This window comes from Hemitrygon akajei, chromosome 7, assembly GCF_048418815.1.
Source record: "Hemitrygon akajei chromosome 7, sHemAka1.3, whole genome shotgun sequence".
Taxonomy (NCBI): domain Eukaryota; kingdom Metazoa; phylum Chordata; class Chondrichthyes; order Myliobatiformes; family Dasyatidae; genus Hemitrygon; species Hemitrygon akajei.
Window position 1 is genome coordinate 168,733,323 of NC_133130.1, and position 22,960 is coordinate 168,756,282.

Below are 22,960 nucleotides of genomic sequence, written 5' to 3' on the forward strand. Positions count from 1 at the left end.
TTGTTTTTATTTAGCTTTTATATAATTCTATTTTATCCTTTCATTTGACACAACACATAATGATGATGATCTATTTGCCTACTTGTTTGTTATTATTTATTTAGGGATACAGTGCCCTTCCCACACAATAAGTTTGCTCTGCCCAATTACATCCATGTGACCAATTAACCTACTAACCCATATATCTTTGAAATGTAGGAGGAAAGTGGAGCTCCTGGTGTAAACCCGTGGAGTTACAGAGAGAATGTACAAACTCTGTACAGACAGCGCTGGAATTGAACTTGGCTGGCATTGTAATAGAGTTACGCTAAACCTGCTGCTAAAAAAAAAAGCGCCTCTCCGACTATCTAGAAGCAAAACTGTAAATCTGGAATGAAAATCACAGGATGACTGAAAAGCTCAGCAGGTCGGTCAGCATTTGTGGAGAGCAAAACGGAGTTAACGCTTGCAATTGAAAGTCTTTCTTTAAGCAGTTCCTGGACAGACAGCTAGCCGGGCGCTTGATATATACCGAGCCGTGCAGTTTGTGCACACTCAAAAAAGCAGAACATAAACATTTTGCAAACAGCGGCCTCAGCAGAACAGATGAACCTGTAACAAGTGTCAGGAAAGATTGCGCAGAGGTGTAGTTGCTACAGTGGAGTGCCACAGCTTGAATCAGTGAGCAACTGGCTATAACTATTTGTAAGCACTATTTTCAAACCACAACCGCATCACCAAACTGCGCATTCTAGCTAAATTAAAATCAGTTTCCCTGTTGCAAGTCTAAAAAGGTGGCATTGCGTCTGTTCCTGTTCCAATGGCATAAATGAGATTCTGGAAACTGGATGTAATAAAACACAGTTTCTTTTGTATTTCCTTTAATATCTCTGCAGGGGCCAAACCACAGCATAAAGTTCACCCTCACACATTGAAACAGCTAGGAGCTGTGTTTACTGCGGCTGAACAAAGCAGGCAAAGGCCATTGAATACTGGGATGTCTTCCAAATTAAGTATCTCTATAAAGTCACTTCACTGCTAAAAGAGTAAAGCTTAGATTGGCACGATTCTCACTGCTGTTTGTAAGTAATTTGTATGTTCTCCCCGTGAGCGTGTGGGTCTCCTCCGGGTGCATTTTAACACTTGTGGGCTGGCCGCAACACATCCTCGGACTGTGTTGGTCGTTGATTCATATGTTTGATGTACATGTTTTGATGTTTCACGTTATGTGTCCGTGATTTGGATAACAACTCGATGGCTTTGCAGCTAATCTTGTGTATGATACAAAGATACAGGGAGGGACAGGTAGTGTTGAGGAAGCAGGGAGGCTGCAGAGGGGCTTAGACCGTGGGTCCCAACCTGGAATCAGCAGACCCCTGGGTTAATGGTAGGAGCCCATGGCATAAAAAAGGTTGGGAACCCATCTTAGACAGATTAGGAGAACGGGCGAAGAAGTGGCAGATGGAATACAGTGTAGGGAAGTGTATGGTCGTGCACTTTGGGACAGGGAATGAAGAATATTTTCTGTGCACTGCCTCAGAATACAAGAACATTCCTTTAGAAAGGAGTTGAGGAGGAATTTCTTTAGCCCGAGACAATGAGTCTGTGGAATTCATTGCCAAGGATGGCTGGGGAAGGCAAGTCAGTGGGTATATTTAAAGTGGAGGTTGATAGGTTCTTGATTTGTCAAGGCATTAAATGTTATGGGGATAAGGCAGGAGAATGGGGTTGAGAGGGAAAGTAAATCAGCCATGATGGAATGTATGAACAGACTCAATGGGCTGAATGGCCTACTTCTTCTCCTATATCTTATAGTGTTATATGACAAATCTAATCTTTAATCTTAAATCTAGATCAACAAAACTCTCAGTCCACCCCAGCACAATAAGTGTAGCAAACAATGTTCAAATTTATCCAGGAGACGTCTGCTTCCAAATTATATTGAAGCTTCCCATTATGGGAGCCAATGAGTTCCACCACTGTAAATATTGGTTTATTATTGCTGCCTGCTTTATATTGGTGAGACTTTTTGTAAAATGGCAGACTGCTTTGTTGAGCACCTCTGTCCCAAGCAATCAAAGTAGAACTTCATGGTGGCCAAACATTTTAAATCCGATTTCCAATCCTGTTCTGACATGTTAGTCCGTGGCCTCCTCTTGTGCCAAGTTGAGACCACGCTCAGGGTGGAGACGCTTATTCCGTCTGGATAGCCTCCAACCTGATGGCATGACTATTGATCTCTCCTTCAAGTAAAACAAGAATTACCTCACCCTCCACTCCTCTTCTATTTCCTACTCTTGCCTTTTACCTCTTTTCACCTCCCCTAGTCCCCTCTCCTATCAGATTCCTTCCTCTTCAGCCCTTTCTTTCCCACCCACCTGGCTTCACCTATCACCTAGCTATCTTCCTCCCCCTCCCCCCAGCTTTTTATTCTGGCATCTTCCTGCTTCCTGTTCGGCCTTGAAGAAGGGTCTAGCCTGAAATATAGGCTGTTTATTCATTTCCATAAATGCTGTCTGACCTGCTCAGTTCCTCCAGCATTTTGTGTGTGTTGCTTTGATTTGTCGTCTCAATACCAAGATACAGTGAAAAACTTTGAAAAAACTTCTGTAGAAGTATGTTAGAGAGTATATTGACTGGCTGCATCAAACCTGGTATGGAAACACCAATACCCTTGGATGGAAAATCCAACAAAAAGTAGTGGATACGGCCCAGTCCATCACGGGTAAAGCCCTCCCCCCCCCCGCCCCCCACTGAGCACACCTACATGAAACGTTGTCGCAGGAAAGCAGATCCATCATCAGGGACCCTCACTATCCAGGTCACACTCACTTCTCACTATTGCCAACAGGAAGGAGGTACAGGAGCCTCATTTGATGATGAGAGGCATTGATCATGTGGATAGTCAGAGGCTTTTTCCCAGGGCTGAAATGGTTGCCACAAGAGGGCACAGATTTAAGGTGCTGTGGAGGTACAGAGGAGATCTCAGGGGTAAGTTTTTTACGCAGAGAGTGGTGAGTGCGTGGAATGGGCTGCCAGCAATGGTGGTGGAGGCAGATACGATAGGGTCTTTTAAGAGACTTTTGGATAGGTATGTGGAGCTTAGAAAAATAGAGGGCTATGGGTAACCCTAGTAATTTCTAAGGTAGGGAGATGTTCGGCACAACTTTGTGGGCTGAAGGGCCTGTATTGTGCTGTAGGTCTTCTATGTTTCTATGACTCACACTACCAAGTTCAAGAACAGTTATTACCCCTCAACCATCAGGCTCTTGAAACAAAGAGGATAACTTCTCTTAACTCACTTGCCTCGTCACTGAAATGTCCCCACACTTCATCTCATGTTCTCGATCTTTATTACTTATTATTGCTTCTTCTTTTTGTATTACACAGTTTGTTGTCTTCTGCGGTTTGAACACCCTAGTTGGGCAGTCTTTCTTTGATCCTGTCATGGTTATCCTTCTATAGTTTTATTGGGTATGTCCACAAGACAATGGATCTCACGATTGTGTAGGACGATATCGATGTATTTTGATAATCAAGTTTACTTTGAGCTTTGTGTGCCATCATGCCATAGATCAGTACAGCAAGGTCATTAAAGACAAAAGAGAAAAGGAATATAATGTTTCAGTTACAGAGAAAATGCAGTGTAGGTTGACAGATGAAGTGCAAGGGCCTCTGAGGCAGACGGTCTCCTAACCTATGTGAGGTCCATTCAAGAGTTTGATAAGAGTGGGATAGAAGCTGTCTGGAGTCTGGTAGCTTGTGCTTACGGGCTTTTATATTCTCAGAAGAGTGAATGGCGGGGCTGGGAGGAGTCTTTCGCAAGGCCTTTCCTCGGGAGACTCCCACTTTCCTGAGGAAGAAAGCGCAGCCAGTAACGGAGGTTGGTTTGCGTGACGGGCTGTGTTTTGTTCACAACTCTCTGCAATTCCTCGCAGTCTTGGGCAGAGCAGCTGCTGTACCAAGCTGTGATGCATTAGATCATTCAGAATCAGGTTTAATATCACTGGCATATGTCACGAATGTGTCGTTTTAAAGCGGCAGTACATTGTAATTTGTAGTATTTATTATGTATTCTATACTCAGAAATCTGACAGCGTTAGGGATGAAACTGTTCCTGAAATGTTCTGACTTCTTCTCTTCCTTTCCAGTCTTGAAGAAAGGTCTCGGCCCGAAAGGTCGACTGTTTACTCTTTTCCACAGACGCTGCCTGGCCTGCTGAGTTCCTCCAGCATTTTGTGTGTGTTACTTTGAATTGTTGAGTGTGTGCCTTCAGGCTCCTGTACCACCTCCTTGATGGTAGCAATGAGAAGAGGGAAAGTCCTGGGTGGTCAGGGTCCTTAATGGTGGATGCCGCCTTGTTGAGGCATCGCATTGTGAAGATGTCCCCGATGCTGGGGGGGCTGGTGCCATTGATGGAGCTGGCCGAGTTTGCAACTTTCTGCAGCTTTTTCCGATCCATTGCAGTGCCCCTCCCTACCAGATGGTGGTGTAACCAGTTAGAATGCTCTCTGTGGTAAATCTCTGGAAAGTGTCTGACTTGTGCAAATATTATTTAAAATATAAAAGGAAAACTTTGGGAATACCCAGCAGGTCAATCAGCACTTGTGGAGAAAGGGTCAGATTGATGTTTCAGTTGGATAACCTTTCATGGGAACATTACAATATGTCAGCTGATGGTTTCTTTGTCCTGAGGAAATACAGACTGATAGCTACAATAAGAGAATTCCTTCATCACGTTTCAGGTTAGCTCCTGAAATTAAACTCTAATTTAACCGCAGTCTAGTTTGTTGCTTTGCGTACTGATTGATAATAAGTAGTGTAGTATGACGAGATCAAGGTTCAAGATAGTTTAATGTCAGTTCCTGTGTGCCTGCCCCGACTGGTCTCCCTCTCTTCTCGCACTACCATTGGGCGGGTCGTGCATGGATCCGCGATGCCAGGTTCAGGAGCTGTCGTTGCTCTGCTGCCATTGGGCGGGTCGTGCGTGGATCCGCGATGCCAGGTTCAGGAGCTGTCGTTGCTCTGCTGCCATTGGGCGGGTCGTGCGTGGATCCGCGATGCCAGGTTCAGGAGCTGTCGTTGCTCTGCTGCCATTGGGCGGGTCGTGCGTGGATCCGCGATGCCAGGTTCAGGAGCTGTCGTTGCTCTGCTGCCATTGGGCGGGTCGTGCGTGGATCCGCGATGCCAGGTTCAGGAGCTGTCGTTGCTCTGCTGCCATTGGGCTCCTGGACGAGCTTCACTTGCCTCAGTATGGGGCTCACTGTCGGGGACTCTGCGGTTCACGTCCCATCAGTTTTCGCTTTTACCTTTTCACTCCTGACACAGTTTGTCCTCTTTTGTAAAGTGGATACGCAGCCATCTGTGTGGTTTTTGTGTGAACTTTATTGTGTTTCCTTGCTTTTGTGAGCGGCTGCATGAAACTTGTATATTGAAGCTTGAAACTGGAGTTTGTATATGATATGTATACTGTGATAATAAATGTGAACGTTAAGAATGAAACAATTGACAGACAGATGAATGATAGAAAACTGGAGGGCTACGTAGGAAGAAAGGATTAGATTGGTCTTGGAGTAGGTTATAAGGTCAGCACAACATTATGGGCCAAAGGGTTGGTGCTGTTGTTTACTGATTTTCCACCATCCTCTAGTTTTTATTTTAAAATTTTCATTTATTTAGCGATTCAGTGCAGGGTTGCCACACTACCCAGCAACCCCCAATAAACCCGATTAACCCCAACCTAATCATGGGTCTAATGACTAATTGACCTACTCGGTAAGCCTTTGGACTGTGGGAGGAAACGGGAGCACCTGGAGAAAACCCATGCATTCCACAGGGAGGATGGGCAGAGATTCCTAGGAGAGGAACTCTGAGATATCCTGAGCTATAACGTGGCTCTCACCACCATCTTCTCAAGGACAACTGGGGGTTGCCAGTAAGCAATGACCTTGGCGGCAGCAACACAGATCCTGAAAGTGATATTAAAAAGTTACCAGATATATTCTAGTAGATGTATCAAACATGATTTCCCTTGTAGAATTGTGTGCTGATTCTGCCCTATCATGTTTGTAATGTTTAAACTGTCTTGCTGCCATTTTTACGTCCATCCAGCCAGTCAAAATTCCCAAATTACCTGTTCTCTCCTTTCTTAAATAGAGCAAGTGCATTTACTGTCTTCCCAACACTGGGGGCTATTCCAGAGTGCATTGTCTCCATGGCAACTCTTCCACAACCTCAGGGTACAAGTTGTCAGCCTGATTCCTGTACTGACCTGAGGTTGGTGTCACCGGAGCATCCGGGGATATCCCACGCATTCCTTACAGACGATGCCGGGATTGAACTTTGAACTCTGCCCTGAGCTGTAACATGGTTCTCGCCACAACCTTCTCGAGGACATCTGGGGGGTTGCCAATAAACAATGACCTTGTCAGCAACACTGAAATCCTGAAAGTGAATTTTAAAATGTTCCCAAATATATTCTAATAGATTTGTTCCTGGAATGTGGAAGCCAGGCTGGAATTCTTGCTGTTGATCCAGATTCAAGGATGGCGAATGTCTGGTATTTCCAGTGTTTTCCATGTTTATTTCAGATTTTCAGCATCTGTGCCATTTTGTGTTTGGGTCTCTTACCTAAAGATTAGCTCTATTTGTCAGGTGTACATTGAAACGTTCAGTGAAATGCGACGTTTGCGTTAGTGACCAACACGGATAGAATATGTGCTGGGGGCAGCCCACAAGCGTCGCTGTGCTCATCACCAACACAGGATGTCCACAACTTGTTAATCCTTACTATCTGCAATTTCTAGCCCAAACCCATAAGTCTTAGGAATGTGGGAGGAAAGCAGAAACAGAAAACAGAAATGGGGAGAATATACAAATTCCTTAAAGACAGCGATGGGAATTGAACCATTTTAGCTGGGGTTGTAAAACATTACACTAGCTGCGGTGCTGCTTATTTGGAGCGTTAGTTGTCTGAGGCAGTTGAAAAACAGTCATAAGGTGCAGAAATAGGCTCTTCAGCATATCGTAACTTTATTCTAGCTCCCTGCAGCCCTACGGATATCTGTTCCTCAGGAAAACATCCATGTCTTGTTTAAGTTTGAGGTTTTCTGTTTCTCCTTTACCCACCACCCTTAATTTTCCACATCTCTCCTCTACTATCAATCATTCAATAATTCTGCCCCCCCCCCCCCCACCTCGTGGTTTTTGACCCCACTGTTAACGAAAGTAAATCGTTCCCTTTGGGACCTTTGCTAAGTTGTACAAGTCAATAAAGTCTCCCTTAGGTTTTCTCTGCTCTTAAGACAACAAACTCAACCACTTCTCCTCCCCACTGCATTTTCCAGTGTGGGTAACATCTCTACAAATCTCCTCCGCACCCTCTCCTGCGCTATCACATCTTTCCATAAACAACATTTCCAATATTGCAACCACAGCAAGATTCACAAATGACTTCATTTTGCTACAAATCTCTTTGGAATGTCCCGAGAAAGGCTCTGTCAGCAAGTAAGTACTTCTCATCTTTAAGATGCTTACAACTTCTCTGTTCGCTTTTCTTCCAACCAAACTTCTTTCATCTGTGCCCTCCCCCACCCCTGCGGTGAGGAATCCTGAAAGAGTCAGGCCTGAAAGGTTAAAATAACTTTTATTGTCCTGCAAAACTGATCCAAGGCATTTGGTGACACTAGACTGTGTCGCAGAAGCACGTTCTCCCAAAGTGGTTTGATCGCACAATCTGGAGGCTAATTAAAAAAGGCCATTTTTTGGTTTTAGCTTCCACGTTTTTAATGGGAAAAAGTTTTTATATTTAATATGAATTAAATTGAGCATTAGAGACATTTTCAAGAAACATTTGTGACTTGAAAGTGTGTAATTTGCCTGATCAAGCCTTTTTAAAATATCTCTGGTAAGCAGAAACAAATCCTATTCTGCTGCGTGTATTTTATTGAACTCAGCAGTTCTGTCTGTTAAATCTTCCCAAACTGGTCCTTCAGGACGTGCTTTAAGCACACCTCTCACTCCCTCTAATGGTACAAGCTGTTTGGGTTGGTGTTGGGCTGCCTTACTGTTAGGTCTCCGGGGAAAATTAATGATTTTGTAATCAGTAATCATTTTTTCTTCACACACGCTCAACGTTCGCATCTTAGCATTTTGCTTATATCACTGTGCAAAACGGAAAAGAATCCTGAGGCAGAGATTTTGTTAAGGAGTCAAGGTAAGACCGAGGGGATCTCAGTTAAAGTTATTTATGGACATGGTCTGGATTTTGTAATAAATAGGCCGTGTATTAGACCGTCACATGCACATAAGTTGTGGAGGTAACTTAAGAAGGAAGATGACCCAAGATCACGTAATTAACTGTGTGACCATCTCCAGAAAGCGGTCTCACCCAGCTAGAATTTCATACCTGCTGCTGTAAATGCTCTGGTTTCAGCCATTATTCTGATGTATAAAGGCAACAGAGAACTATCAACAGATCAGATTTCTTTTCAGATAAAAGATGAGTTTTATTTGTCACCTGTACATTGAAACATCAGTGAAATGCACAGTTTACAAAAAGTCAACTCAGTGAGGAACGTGCTGGGTCGCCTGCAAGTGTCATCATGCTTCTGATGCCTACATAACATGCCCACAATTTACTAATTCTAACCTGTACATCTGTGGGATGTGGGAGGAAACCAGAGCACCGGGAGGAAACGAGAATGTACAAACTCTTTACAGACGGAGGGTGGTGATCGAACCCCGATCTTACAGCCGATTCTGTAAAGTGATGTGCTAACCTCTACACTACTGCAATACCCAGCTTTTCCGGCACATTGAATTTGCCATCTCTTGAGCACACAGGAGCCAACACTGTTTGTTACTTGGGGAAGAGTGGTGGAATTGCAGACAGGGTAACCTATTGGTACCGGTTTATCAGTATCACATAAACTGAGACAATCATTGCCCTTAATCCATAAGACATGGGAGAATTAGGCCATTTGGCCCATCAGGCCTGCTCCGCTTTTCTGTCATGGTTGATTCATTATCCTTCTTAACCCCATTCTCCAGCCTTCTCCCCGTAATCTTTCACACCCTTACTAATCAAGCTCCACTTTAAATATACTCATTGACTTGGCCTCCACAAACATCTGTGACAATGAAATCCACAGATTCCTTTCCCTCTGGCTGAAGAAATTTGTCCTAATCTCTTTTCCAAATGGACATTCCTCTATCTGAGGCTGCGCCATCTGGTCCTAGACTCACTCACTATAAGAAACATTCTCTTCACATCCACTCTATCCAGTCCTTTCAACATTCGATAGGTTTCAATGAGATCCTCCCTCGCTCTTCTAAACTGCAGCAAGTACAGGCCCAGAGAAATCAAATGCTCCCCATGCATTAACCCTTTCATTCCCAGGATATTTCTCACGAACCTCTGCTTGACCCTCGCACACGGCAGCTCATCCTGTTCCAGAAAAGGGGTCCAAAACTTTTTCTTCTCGTTTAGTTGGATTCTAAAGAGCCAAGAGCAATGTTCTGATTCAGTGCAGGTGGACTGTTGCTGTGAAGGAGTATTAGTCACTTATCTTGCTCAATGCTCACAAGGCCACTCACGGATTAGTCGCAGGGAGCTGTGTTGCCAGGAAAGTATCACTAAGCAGATGAGCTCATTGGGAGAGAAGCATATTCCGCCGAAGTTGTCCCATTATGCATGACAATAAAGCATGCAGACCATCACTCCCATTCATGATCAGACAGCGGCTGAAAGGAGATGGGCTGGGGGTGGGGGAGGGGGAATGTGGGATCAAACAGAAGCCCTCAGTGTGCACTTAAACATTGTATTTTTATTTAGAAATACAGCAAAATAAAAGGCTCTTGCTGCCCAATTACACCCTGGCACTCCTTCTCTACCACTTGTCCCCACACCCCTCCCGCGGCGCTCCAGCCCCGCCATTCCCAGCGGCCTTTGCTCCCTCCCACCAGATTTTAAAACTCGCTCTTTACTCCATGTTCACAAATACAATAATGTGCGAAAGTCCGGGGCACCCCAGATGTGTGTGTGTGTATATATATATATATATATATATATATATATATAATCTAAGACTTTTGCACAATACTGTATGTCTTATGGAGTCCAGTGCTCTGTAGCTTCTTACATGGCTGCACATTTGAAATGCCATAGCAGACCATGATGTAATCAGTCAGGACTCTTTCAATAGGTCACCTCGTGAACTATTGGCATTTCTGAATCGTCAGCCGGTGGCTTTTCACAGTTTTGCTTTGTATAGCAAGAACTGGAGTTATGGTTACACAGCATTCTGTGTAAATATAATCCCTTCCAACATTTTTTTTCTGTCACTGCTTCCCCTGAAGGGATTAGTTTAATTTTCACTTATAACAGGTTCTTCCAAATTTAAAGAGCAGAATTTTTTTCGGTTAATTAACCTCTGCCTTAAGCTGAAATCCCGTGCCTATTCCATGAAATTTCTGTTACCTTGCATTTTTCTTGCTCTCATCTTCAGATCCATTCCACAGGGAAATATAAACATCGAGGTTAAAGAGTTAATGGTCATTATTCATCATGGTGGGGCCAAGGAAACTAATTGAATGTTTGTTTATGTTGATTCAGCCAAAAGTTTTTGAACATGCAGCATTTAGTGAAGTCAAATTAATTTTATTATCAAAGTACGTATATGTCACCATATACGACTCAGAGATTTATTTTCTTTCAGGCATTTATAGGGGGTAAAATAGCTGCTTTAATTGACTCAGATGAAAATTCTGACAATCCGCCCTCTGACCATTCTGAAGTTCGGCATTTGGCTCTCCACACGTTGGTTCCCTGATTCCCTCTATCATGTTCCGACAATCACTCCAAATTGACCCGAGTCTGTTTCCTCTCTTCCCGTGTGGTTCTATTTTAAGTGCTCCCCAGATTTTCTAGAACATTTATTATTAGTCTGTGTAACTCCCAAAAAGTGTTTTAAAATTGTGCTTGGGTACTAAATGGTAGCATCTAATAGACTGGAAAGTCCGGACTCACGATTAAAGGCTCTTCATCTCATGTTCGCAAAATTTGTTGCTTATTTTTTTCTCTTTGGTATTTGCACAGTTTGTTGTCGTTTGCACGCTGGTTGTTTGTCCATCCTGTTTTATTGATTGGCTTTTTATTGATTCTTTTGTGTTTCTTGGATTTACTCTAAATGCCCGCAAGAAAATGAATTTCAGGGTAGTATATGGTGATGTGCTCGAAGGTTCATTTATTATCAAAGTACTCGACTCTGAAATTCTTCTTCTCCAGATAGCCACGAAACCAAGAAAGAGAAGAATGGCAGAACAAACATCAACCCCCAAATCCCCCCTTCCTGCACAAAAAAATGAACTAAAGCAGAACAGGCACATCGACCCATATAATCCCTCTGCCCCACTTTGATTTCCAGCATCTGCAGACTTTCTTTTGATCTGTGAAACCGGGTGGGTGGGGAAGGGAGAATGAAATAAGAAGCTGGAGGTGAAAGATGGAATAGGGAAAGGGCTGGAGAAAAAGGAATCTGATAGGAGAGGAGAGTGGATTATGGGAGAAAGGGAAGGATGAGGGATATCGGGGGAGATGGGTGGGGGCGGGAGTGATATGCAAGTGAGAAGAAGAGGTAACAGGCCAGGTGGGAAATTGAAGAAGAGTTCTAATCATACTAGGGAGCCGTTCAATAGTTTTAAAACAGTGGGATAGAAGTTAATTCATTTTCAGACTAAGGTGAAAAGTATTTTTTATTGCTTCTCTCCCACGTGTTTGTCCCTAGTGAGTGATGCTCCTGAAAGGTTCTTTAATGCGATCAAGGTCCATGTAGCAACATTACTGTCCAGAGCACTGATAGCACATCCAGCTGAGGCAAGAAATCCATGGTCAATGAATCAGAATCAGGTTTACTATCACTAGCATATGTTGTGAAATTTGTTGTTCTGTGGCAGCAGTACAGTGCAATACCTAATATTAATAAAAACCTATAAATTACAATGAGGTAGATAAAACAAATTCAATTAGAAGTGCAAGAAGGGAGCAAAAAACTAGTGAGGTAGTGTTTGTGGGTTCATTGTCCACTCAGAAATCTGATGGCAGAGGGGAAGAAGCTGTTCCTGAAATGTCGAGTGCGTCTTCAGGCTCCTATGCCTCCTCCTGGCGGTAGCAATGAGAAGAGGGCGTGTGGTTGGTGATGGGGTCCTTAATGATGGATGCCACCTTCTTAAGGCATTGCCTTTTGAAGATGTTCTCGATGCTGGGGATGCTTGTGCCCATGATGGAGCTGGAGGAGTTAGTGACTTTCTGCAGCTTTTTCTGATCCTGGGTATCGGAGCCTCCATAGCAGACAGTGATGTACCAATTACAATGCTCTTCACAGTCTATCAGCAGAAATTTACCGGTATCTGTTGAAGGCTATTATTTATTATTTTATTTTATTTATTTGGAGATGATGATGAACTGGCCCTCCCAGTCCCTTGACAATAGACAATAGGTGCAGAAGTAGACCATTCGGCCCTTCAAGCCTGCACCGCCATTTTGAGATCATGGCTGATCAATTCCTATCAATACCCAGTTCCTGCCTTGTCCCCATATCCCTTGATTCCCCTATCCATAAGATACCTATCTAGCTCCTTCTTGAAAGCACCCAGAGAATTGGCCTCCACTGCCTTCTGAGGCAGTGCATTCCAGACCCCCACAACTCTTTGGGAGAAGAAGTTTTTCCTTAACTCTGTCCTAAATGACCTACCCCTTATTCTCAAACCATGCCCTCTGGTACTGGACTCTCCCAGCATCTGGAACATATTTCCTGCCTCTATCTTGTCCAATCCCTTAATAATCTTATATGTTTCAATCAGATCCCCTCTCAATCTCCTTAATTCCAGCGTGTACAAGCCCAGTCTCTCTAACCTCTCTGCGTAAGACAGTCCAGATTTAACACTAACCTAATCATGGGACAATTTACAATGACTGATTAACCTACTAACCGGCACAGTTGTTGGACTGTGGGAGGAAACTGGAGAACCCGGAGGAAACCCACACATTCCACGGGGAGGACGTACAAACTCGCTACAGAGGATGATGGGATTGAACTCCGAACTCCGATGCCCTGAGCTGTAATAGCATCGCGCTAATCGCTACGCTACTGTGGCGCTCAGTTACCGGGATGCATAGGAGTGTCCGGAGGTGTGTGTGTGTGTTGCAGTGTGTTCTAATCTCCCCACACCAGTGTTAAACACGTTGCTTCAGACAGTAATCACAGGGTTACTCCAACTCGGAATGTGGTTGTGTACTCTCCTGAGTCCGCACCTGCTGTTCTCCCCCACCCTCTCCCCATGGCCCTACAAAATCTCCCTTCCAACTCCCTTGATGAAAGATACAGCGCACTGGAATCCTGTCAGGAGCAATGGGGTAGACAAATGTACACACATTCGTTTCTGTGTAATTTTTCATTGATTCCATTGTATTTCCATGCATCTGCTGTGACTGCCCACAAGAAAATGAATCTCACGGTTGTATATGATCACATTTAGTAAGCAGAATCAGGTTTAATATCACTGCTGTGTTGTGAAATATCTTGTTTTGCAGCAGCAATGCATTGCAATACATACTAAAACAGCAAATTACAGTAAGAAATATATATTTATTTAAATTAAATAGCACAAAAAGAGAGCAGAAAAATACTGAGTTAGTGTACAGGGGTTCCTTATCCATTCAGAGAAGAGGGTGATGGAGCTCCTTAATGACAGATGATAAAACTTAATAAACTTATTGTTTGATGATAAATTTACTTTGAACATTTGAACAGCTTCCCGTTTGTGCATACCAAGCTCTGACCACTTGGTGCAGAAAAGTTTTCTTTGTGTCACTTTTGGTTCTCTTAGAAACATAGAAACATAGAAAATAGGTGCAGGAGTAGGCCATTCGGCCCTTTGAGCCTGCACCGCCATTCAGTATGATCATGGCTGATCATCCAATTCAGAACCCTGTACCTGCTTTCTCTCCATACCCCCTGATCCCTTTAGCCACAAGGGCCATATCTAACCTTCTCTTAAATATAGCAGAGAATTCCACAGATTCACCACCCTCTTCTGTTTTAATTCCAAGCCCTCTGCTTTTCCACGGTTCTGCGAATAACATCTCTTCGCCTACCCTGTCTGTTCCTTCGCTGATATGAAATATCTCTGCCAGATCCCCCCACAATCTCGTCTATGCCAAGGAGAACAGCCCTGGCACGTCTCCATGTAACTAAAGGATGGCACTGTATTATAATGGTTACCACGGCACTTCACAGTGCTGCAGTCACTGATCGGGATTCAGTCACCTCCGCTGCCTTTTCATCTGTTCTCCCAGTGACCACAGGGGTTTCCTCCAGGTGCTCCAGTTCCCTCCCACATTCTAAAGACGTGCGGTTAGGGTGAGTATGTTGTGGGCACACTATGTTGGCTCTGGAAGCGTGGCAACGCGTGTGGGCTGCCCCCAGCACCAATCCTCGCTGATCCCAAGTTTCAAAGGACATTTATTATTGAAGTGCATGCATGTCACCCGCATACTACCTTGAACGCACTTCATTCACAAAAAAAGCAGAAACTGCACACAAATAAATACTGACAACAACCAATGTGCCAAAGAAGTCAAACTGCAAATAACAAAAAAAAGTAGATAAATAAAACTGAGAGCATGAGTTTTAGTGCCTTTGAAAGTGAGCGGAATCAGTTCAGAGTTGAGGTGAGTGAAGTTGTACCCAATTTCAAAGTTCAAAAAGTAATTTTTTTATTATCGAAGTACATGTATGTCTGAGATTCATTTTCTTGTGGGCATACTCAACAAGTCTATAGAAAATAACTCTAACAGAATCAATGACAGACCACCCAGCTAGGGCGTTTAACCAGAGTGTCTAACAACAACCTGTGCAAATACAAAAGGGGAGAAATATAAATATATAAGCAATAAATATCGAGAACATGAGATGAAGAGTCCTTGAAAGTGGTCCATTGGTTGTGGGAACATTTCACTTGCCCCATCATTGAAGTTATCCCCTCTGGTTCAAGAGCCTGATGGTTGAGGGGTAATAACTGTCCCTGAACTGTTGGTATGGGTCCTGAGGTTCCTGTATCTTCTGCCTGATGGCAGTAGCGAGAAGAGAGCATGTCCTGGGTGGTGGGGATCCCTGATGATGGATGCTGTAGATTCCGTATAGATTTGCTGAACGGTGGGGAGGGCTTTACCTGTGATGGACCGGGCCGTATCCACTCCCTTTGTAGGACTTTCTGTTCAAGGGAATTGGTGTTTCCACGCCCGTCAGGATACTCTCCACTACACAACTATAGAAGTCTGTCAAAGTTTTAGATTCATACTGAATCTCTGTAAACTCCTAAGGAAGTAAAGGTAAACGATGTATTTCACTGTATGTTTTGATATATGTGTAGCAAATAAATCTACTTGTATCTCTTGTTAAAGTCCCTCATGCCTGAAATTGCTTTCATTTCCTCTGCACTGGCTGTGGTTGAGAGCAGCAGGAAGAATTAGTTATAGCCGGAGGACTGGAAGATTTTAGAGCTCAGGAAGGGAAGACCGAGAAATTGTTAAACAAAGGCAAAACAGAAACTGTGCTGCAGTGGACAGGAGGCTCTACAACAGCAAGTCCCCGCTGCCTGCCGGCACCAGCCTACCCACCATCAGAGACAGATATGGAAAAGGGCCAGGAACATCATGAAGGATCCCACCCACCCTGCTCATGGACTGATTGTCCCACTCCCGTCAGGGAGAAGGCTACATTGCATCCACATCAGGACCACCAGACACAAAAACAGTTACTTACCCCGAGCAGTAAGGCTGATTAACACCTCCACCCACTTCCCGCTCCCACCCCTTTCCCTTCCCCCTTCCCCCTTTTCCAAAGCATAACTCCCCTCTCCCTGCCCCCTTCCCACTCTCAGTGCACAATAGAAACTCTTATCAAAATCAGATTTATCATCACTCACGTATGTCATGAAATTTGCTTTTTTTGTGGCAGCAGTACAGTGCAATACATAAAATTACTACAGTACTGCGCAACAGTCTTAGGCACCCCAGCTATATACACGTGGCTAAGACTTTTGCACGGTACCATATTTATTGAGTTATTTTAAATGGTTTTGTTCTTTATCTTTTTGAGCTTTTGTTTTGTGCTGCATTGGATCCGGAGTAACAATTATTTTGTTCTTTACACTTGTGTACTTGAAATGATATTAAACAATCTTGAACATCGGAGAACCATGAAGCAGACAGTAAGAGGCTCTGTTAGATATGTAAAACAGAAAGCACTGTGGAGGCTTCCCTCGCAGAGAGAGGAGAATTAATAGCCGGGAATAAGGAATTGGCAGAGGACTTAGACAAATATATCGCGCCTGTTCTCGTGGTTGAAGAAGCAACAAAACCTGCCAGAAATACGAGAGAACTTCAGTCCATTGAGGACGAGGAACTGAAGGAAATAAATACTAGTCAAAAAATAGCACGGGAGAAGTTGGCAAGGTTGAAAGCTGATAAATCCCAAGGACCTGATGATCTATATGCTTGCAGTTTGAACACGATGGCTGTGGAGTCGGTGAACATTCTGGTTATCGTCTTCCAGAATTCTATAGATTCTGGAGTACTTCCTGTTGGTTGTAACACTTCAGAAGGAAAAGAGAAAATAGGGAGCCACTGAGCTGTTACACTAATCTTCAGGGCCGTAGAGTCATTGTGTTACACAACTTCTTGACTTCCACACCCAATTCACTCTCTTTCAAGGACTCGACAACTCTTGGTCTCCCTCTTATTTATTTGTTTGTTTGCTTATCCTCTTATTCATTTACTTATTTATTATTGTTTTTGCATTTGCATGGTTTGGTTTCTTTTGCTCATTGGCTGTTTATCCGTTGTTTGTGTGGCATTTTTCATTGAAGTATGCAGACATACTGTCCGTACTTTGAACTGTAACTTTGGGCATGGAAACAAGCCCTTCAGTACCATTGACCCATGCTGACCAAGCTGTCTGCCGCAGTTATGACTTGCCGGTGCCAGTGTTAGAACAGAGAAGACACACACTGAAGGTTTTAGGAACAACCTCTTCCCCTCCCCCATCAGATTTCTGAACAAACCATGAATATTATCTCACTATTTTCCTCTCTTTTTGCTCTAGTTATGTTTTTTCATATTTCTTATTGTAATTTATAGTATTTTTAATGTATTGCACAGTACTGCTGCTGCAAAACAAATTTCATGACATCCAGTATTTCCGTGATATTAAACTTGATTCTGATTCAGAACGGCGCAGGGGACAGGCCTTTCAGTCCTCAATGTCTGTACTGAATGCCTTTTGCCTGCACGATCCGTATCTCTTCCTTCCCTGCACGTTCATGTGTGTCCATTTGTTATGCACCATAAACATATAATATGGGTGATCATGGTCTTTCCATGACCATGATCGTTCTTGGCAAGTTTTTCTACATTGCCTCCTTCTGGGCAGTGTCAAAGACGGGTGACCCCAGCCGTTATCGATACTCTTCAGAGATTGCCTGCCTGGCGTCAGTGGTCACACAACCAGGACTTGTGATCTGCACCAGCTGCTCATACAACCGTCCACCACCTGCTCCCACGGCTTCACGTGACCCTGATCTGGGGTGGGGAGGGGTAGGTTAGGCAGGTGCTACACCTTGTCCAAGGGTGACCTATAGACTAGTGGAGGGAACAAGAAGCTTTCACCTCCTTTGGTAGAGATGAATCTCCACCCTGCCACCCATATTCATGTACCTGCTTAAAAACCCATTGAAAGGTAGGAAACTGCAAAACTCTGTAAGTGAAGGATGTAGGAACAAAAAGTCTTGAAAATAATAATAGGATTGAGCAGAAAGAAATCATGTTTGACAAATTTGCTGTTTGAGTAATTGATTGATAATTTACATGGACTAATTTGAGGATGTGGCTAGTAGAATAGATGAAAGGGAACCAGAAACATAATGTAGTTTGGGAACGTATTTGGTAAGATTCCACGCAAGAGACAAGTTGACAAGATTGACACAAAAAAAATGGCGGAACTCAGCAGGTCATGCGGCATCTATGGAGGGGAATAAACCGTCGCCACTTTTGGGTGAGACCGCTATTTGCTCCGAGCTGTGTGGCCACGTGGTAACTGAAATGCTTCCACACACATAGCCTTTATCGCCATGCAGTTGGAATGTTCTTTTTAAAAATGTTTTATTGAAGTACCACATGGTTTTCAGGCCATGTAGAAATTTCCTGCTCAGAGCAATGGTTGATCCACGCTGCTATAAAAATAAATAAGTAAATATGTTAGAGGGAACTTTCATCATTTTGTACTTCTCTGTAGATGCTGCCTGACCGGTTGAGTTCCTCCAGCATTTTGAATGCGTTACTCTGGACTTCCAGCATCTGCAGAATCTCTTGTGTTTATAAATATTGTTTCAATATTTAACACAGAAAATGGGAGACTGATCTCTCTGACTAAAATTATGGAAACATTAATTTTAAAGCATTTGTTTTTTTTTAAATCACACAGGTAATTTCTGTTCTACAGATGTCAATGTGTGTTTGTCCGAGCCGTGCCAGAACAATGGGATTTGTATTGCCGGTCTGGATAACTACACGTGCCAGTGTCCAGTGCATCCCGTCATCTACTTTGGAAAGAATTGTGAACTACTGTTTGACGCCTGCCGATTCCAGTTGTGCCTTAATAACGGCACCTGTCACACCTCACTGGGAAGCCTACAGTACAACTGTACCTGTTTACCTGGCTTTACAGGTACTGACTGCAGTATAGATGTAAACGAGTGCGAGAGCAACCCTTGCAAGGGGATTCATATGGATTGCATAGATCAGGTGAATGGATATAGTTGCCTGTGTTCTCCAGGGTATGAAGGGGAAACCTGTACAACAGAGATTGATGCGTGCCTTGCCAGCCCGTGCAGGAACAATGGAACTTGCTTGGACGGGGTTGGGAATTACATTTGCGATTGTCAACCTGGTCACACAGGGGCCAACTGTGAAACCGACATCGACGAGTGTGCGTCTAGTCCGTGTTTGAACGGGGCTCTGTGTGTTCAAGGGGTAAATCAATATAGATGCTTCTGTGTTCCTGGATATCAGGGATCTAACTGTGAAATTGACATCAACGAGTGTGCGTCCAGGCCATGCAGAAACGGGGCTACGTGCGTACACGATGTGGATCAATACTTGTGTGTCTGTCCGCTTGGCTATAAAGGTAATTTGTGACTCAAGTCTAGGGCATGCATACCTTTAAGTAGAATAGTTGTCCTTCTTATTTAAATAAATTTAAGGCAGCTTTGAACAGATTCAGCAGATAAAATGTGCAGAATCTGAGAAAGAATGCACAGTGTCGAAATTGGGAGAGTGAACACAGGTTGGAATTGTGTTCACCTCTGATGCTCGCAATTCTACTTTTGAACAATAATGGTGATTTTCCTTCCTTACAGATCCATAAGACACAGGAGCAAAATTAGCCGATTGAATCTGCTCTGCCCCTCTGTCATGGCCCAAACCCATTCTCCTGCCTTCTCCCTCATGTGCCTGTGCATCCATAACCTCACATAGTACTTATTGCTGAAGGTTGATATGGAACCGGATGCTCTGGTTTCCTCCCACAGTCCCAGATGTGCGGGTTGGTAGGTGAATTGTTCTTTGTAAATTGCCCTGTAATTAGGCCAGGGTTAAATCGGGGGTCGCTGGGTGGCGAGGCGCGAAGGGCCAGAGGGGCCTGTTCCACACTGCGTCTCGAAGTAAATACAAAAACAGAGAACAGTTCACCACTATTTGCCTACTGTCACAAAAGGTCTACAGGAGACTTAATCTCAATGGCTTTCCACACAGTGCTGGATCACCTGGACAATGCAAATACTGTTTATTGACTATAGCTCAGTGTTTAATACCATCATTCCCACAATCCTGATCGAAAAGCTACAGAACCTGGGCCTCCGTACCTCCCTCTGCAATTGGATCCTTGACTTCCTAACCGGAAGTCCGCAGTCTGTGCAGATTGGACGTAACATCTCCTCCTCGCTGACGATCAACACTGGCACACCTCAGGGGTGTGTGCTTAGCCCACTGCTCTGCTCTCTGTATACACATGACTGTGGCTAGGCATGGCTCAAATACCATCTATAAATTTGTTGATGATACAACCATTGTTGGCAGAATTTCAGATGGTGGTGGTGTCCAGGAGCGAGATATGCCAGTTAGTTGAGTGATGTCAAAGCAACAACCTTGCACTGAACGTCAGTAAGACAAAAGAGCTGATTGTGGACTTCAGAAAGGGTAAGTCGAGGGAATACACACCTATCCTTGTAGAGGGATCAGAAATGGAGAGAGTGAGCAATTTCAGGTTCCTGGGTGTCAGTACCTCTGAGGATCTAACCTGGATGCAGCTGCAAAGAAGGCGAGACAGCAACTATATTTCAGAATTTGAGGAGATTTGGTTTGCCAACTAAACCAAAAACTTCTACAAATGTACTGTGGAGAGAGTTCTGACTGGTTGGGGGGGGGGGGGGGTGTGGTTGAAGTAAATAAGACTGAAGTAAATTGCAGAAACTTGTAATATTAGTCACCTCCTTCATGAGTATTCAAGACATCTTCAGGGAGTGGTGCCTTAGGAGGGAAGCAATCATTAAGAACCCCCATCACCCAGATCATGCCCTCTTCTCATTGATACCATCAGGTAGGAGGTACAGAAGCCTGAAGGCACACACTCAGCCATTCAGGAACAGCTTCTTCCCCTCTGCCGTCCGATTCCTAAAAGGGCAGTGAACCCGTGAACACTACCTCACACTCTTTTATTTGTTATTTTTCACATTACTTATTCTAACAGACTAGTACATACTTTCTGTAATTCAGTTTTTTCTCTTTGCCACTTACCATGTATTTCATTGTACTGCTGCCGTAAAGTTAACAGCTTTTGTGATGTCAAACCTGATTCTGATTCGGATTCTACACCACAGTACAGGACCTTTGGCCTAAGCTGCTGTGACAACCTTTTAACCTCCTCCAAAATCGATCTAATCCATCCCTCCCACACTACCCTCCGGTTTTCTATCATCCCTGTGCCTATCCAAGAGTCTCTTAAATGCCCGTACCCATCTGCCTCAACCACCACCCTGGCAGTGCTTTCCACACGCCCACCCTCCCTCTATTTTCCTCCAATCACCTTAAAGCCTAGCCTCCTTGTATTAGCAGCTGGAAGAAAAGTCCCTAGCTGTCCTCTCCGTGGTAAATTTGTAAGTATGGAGAAGGGTTGGAAGGTGAAGACTTCCCTCTTCCTTGAGCACATGTTCACCCCCCACTTTGAACACCATAACAGCGACTACACCTGATTGGCGGATAAGCATTTTAGTTCAGAACTCCTCCCACAGAAAGACGATGTAGCAGACTCTGTATCACTCTGAGAAATCTCTGCGATTTAACCTTCAGATGAGATCCTTGGAGCTGCCTGTCACTTTGTCTCTGTCAGCAGCCTCAGTTATTCTTTCCTTTTCATAACCTTTGACCTTTTAAAACCACTAGATTCTGCGTCATTGCCCTAACAGACACTTCGTCTGTTTATTTATCATCTTAAAGGTCAAATATCCTTTTAAACCTATACATCTGCTGCCTGTACATAAAATACATTGATTTCTAAACTTTTATTTTGGATCACGATTACACATTCTCTTTGGAGTGAAGGAGCACGAGAGGTGAATTGATAGAGGTGTACGAGGCATAGATAGAGTGGGCAGCCAGGGACTTCTCCCCACGTGGAAATTGCTAATATGAGGGGATATAATTTTAAGATTGGAGGAAAGTATAGACAGGGATGTCAGATTTAATTTTGTTATGTAGAGAATAGAATGCACTGTCAGGTGTGGTAGAGCAATACAGCCCAGAAACAGGCCCTTTTGCCCGTCTAGTCTGTGAAGTGCAGAAGGCCCATGGCCCTCCATAGCAGGTTATAAGGTTGGCACAACACCGTGGACAGAAGGGCCTGTGGTGTTCTACCATCCATCAATGCTTCTTATTGTCTTATACACTGATATCAAGTGTCGTTTGTGTGGAGTCTGCACATTCTATAAATGTGTAACCATTTGTGATAAAGATATTAGAGCCAAATTTATTTACTGGGCAGCACACACAAAATGCTGGAGGAACTCAGCAGGTCAGGCAGCGTCTATGGAGGAATAAGAATCAACATTCGGGGCGGAAACCCTTCGTCAGGGTCTCAGTGTTTATTAATTATTAGATATCCTTTAGAAAGTCCTTCTGTATTAGTTTGTGTTGCCATCATATTTCCCTTTGACCCTCTATGAGTAGTAGTTACAGTCAGAGGCTCACCTCTGTCCCAGGATACTGACGGACTTTTACTGTTGTACCAACTGCATCTCAGTGTGGTATGGCGATTGTCCCGTATCGGACCGCAGAGCTCTCCAGCGTGGGAGTTTAGTTTTTGATAGAGAAATATACGGCTATTTCTCGTATATTTCTCGTATATACGGCATCAACCTTTTCCTAAACAATCGTGTTCCCGTATGAAAATCAGAATTAGTAAAAAAGATGTGATGGTTCCATACATTACCCCAGGACTAACAACTCCAAAACTGCGTTCTCCCTGAGATTCTCAGAATCAGAATAATCAAAGACCCCACCCATCCTTCTCTTTGGTCCATCCTCTCCCCCCACCCCCCCTCGCCATCCGGCAGAAGGTACAAAAGCCATGGTCTCAGGGACAGCTTCTATCCCCTGTAATAAGACTAAATAGCTCCCTCGTATGATGAAGTGGACTCTTAACCTCTCATTATGATTTTGCACCTATTGTTTACCTGCACTGCACTCTGTCTGTGGCTGTTACACCTTATTCTGCATTCTGTTATTGTACCTCAGTGCACTGCTGTGATGAATTGATCTGTATCAATGCTGTGCAAGATGAGTTTTCACTGGATTCAGATTTCTTTATCA

At 43.8% G+C, this 22,960-nt stretch overlaps 1 protein-coding gene across 2 annotated transcripts in view; it reads left to right on the forward strand.

Moving 5' to 3' along the window:
• The window catches only part of LOC140731162 (protein crumbs homolog 1-like), a 150,209-nt gene that overhangs the window by 49,952 nt on the left and 77,297 nt on the right, over positions 1–22,960 (forward strand). The window contains exon 2 of one of the 2 annotated variants that reach the window (XM_073052560.1): positions 18,522–19,223. In XM_073052560.1, coding sequence (XP_072908661.1) covers positions 18,522–19,223 — 702 coding nt within the window. The remainder of the gene's footprint in view (positions 1–18,521; positions 19,224–22,960) is intronic. The other variant, XM_073052561.1, reaches the window with a different exon arrangement.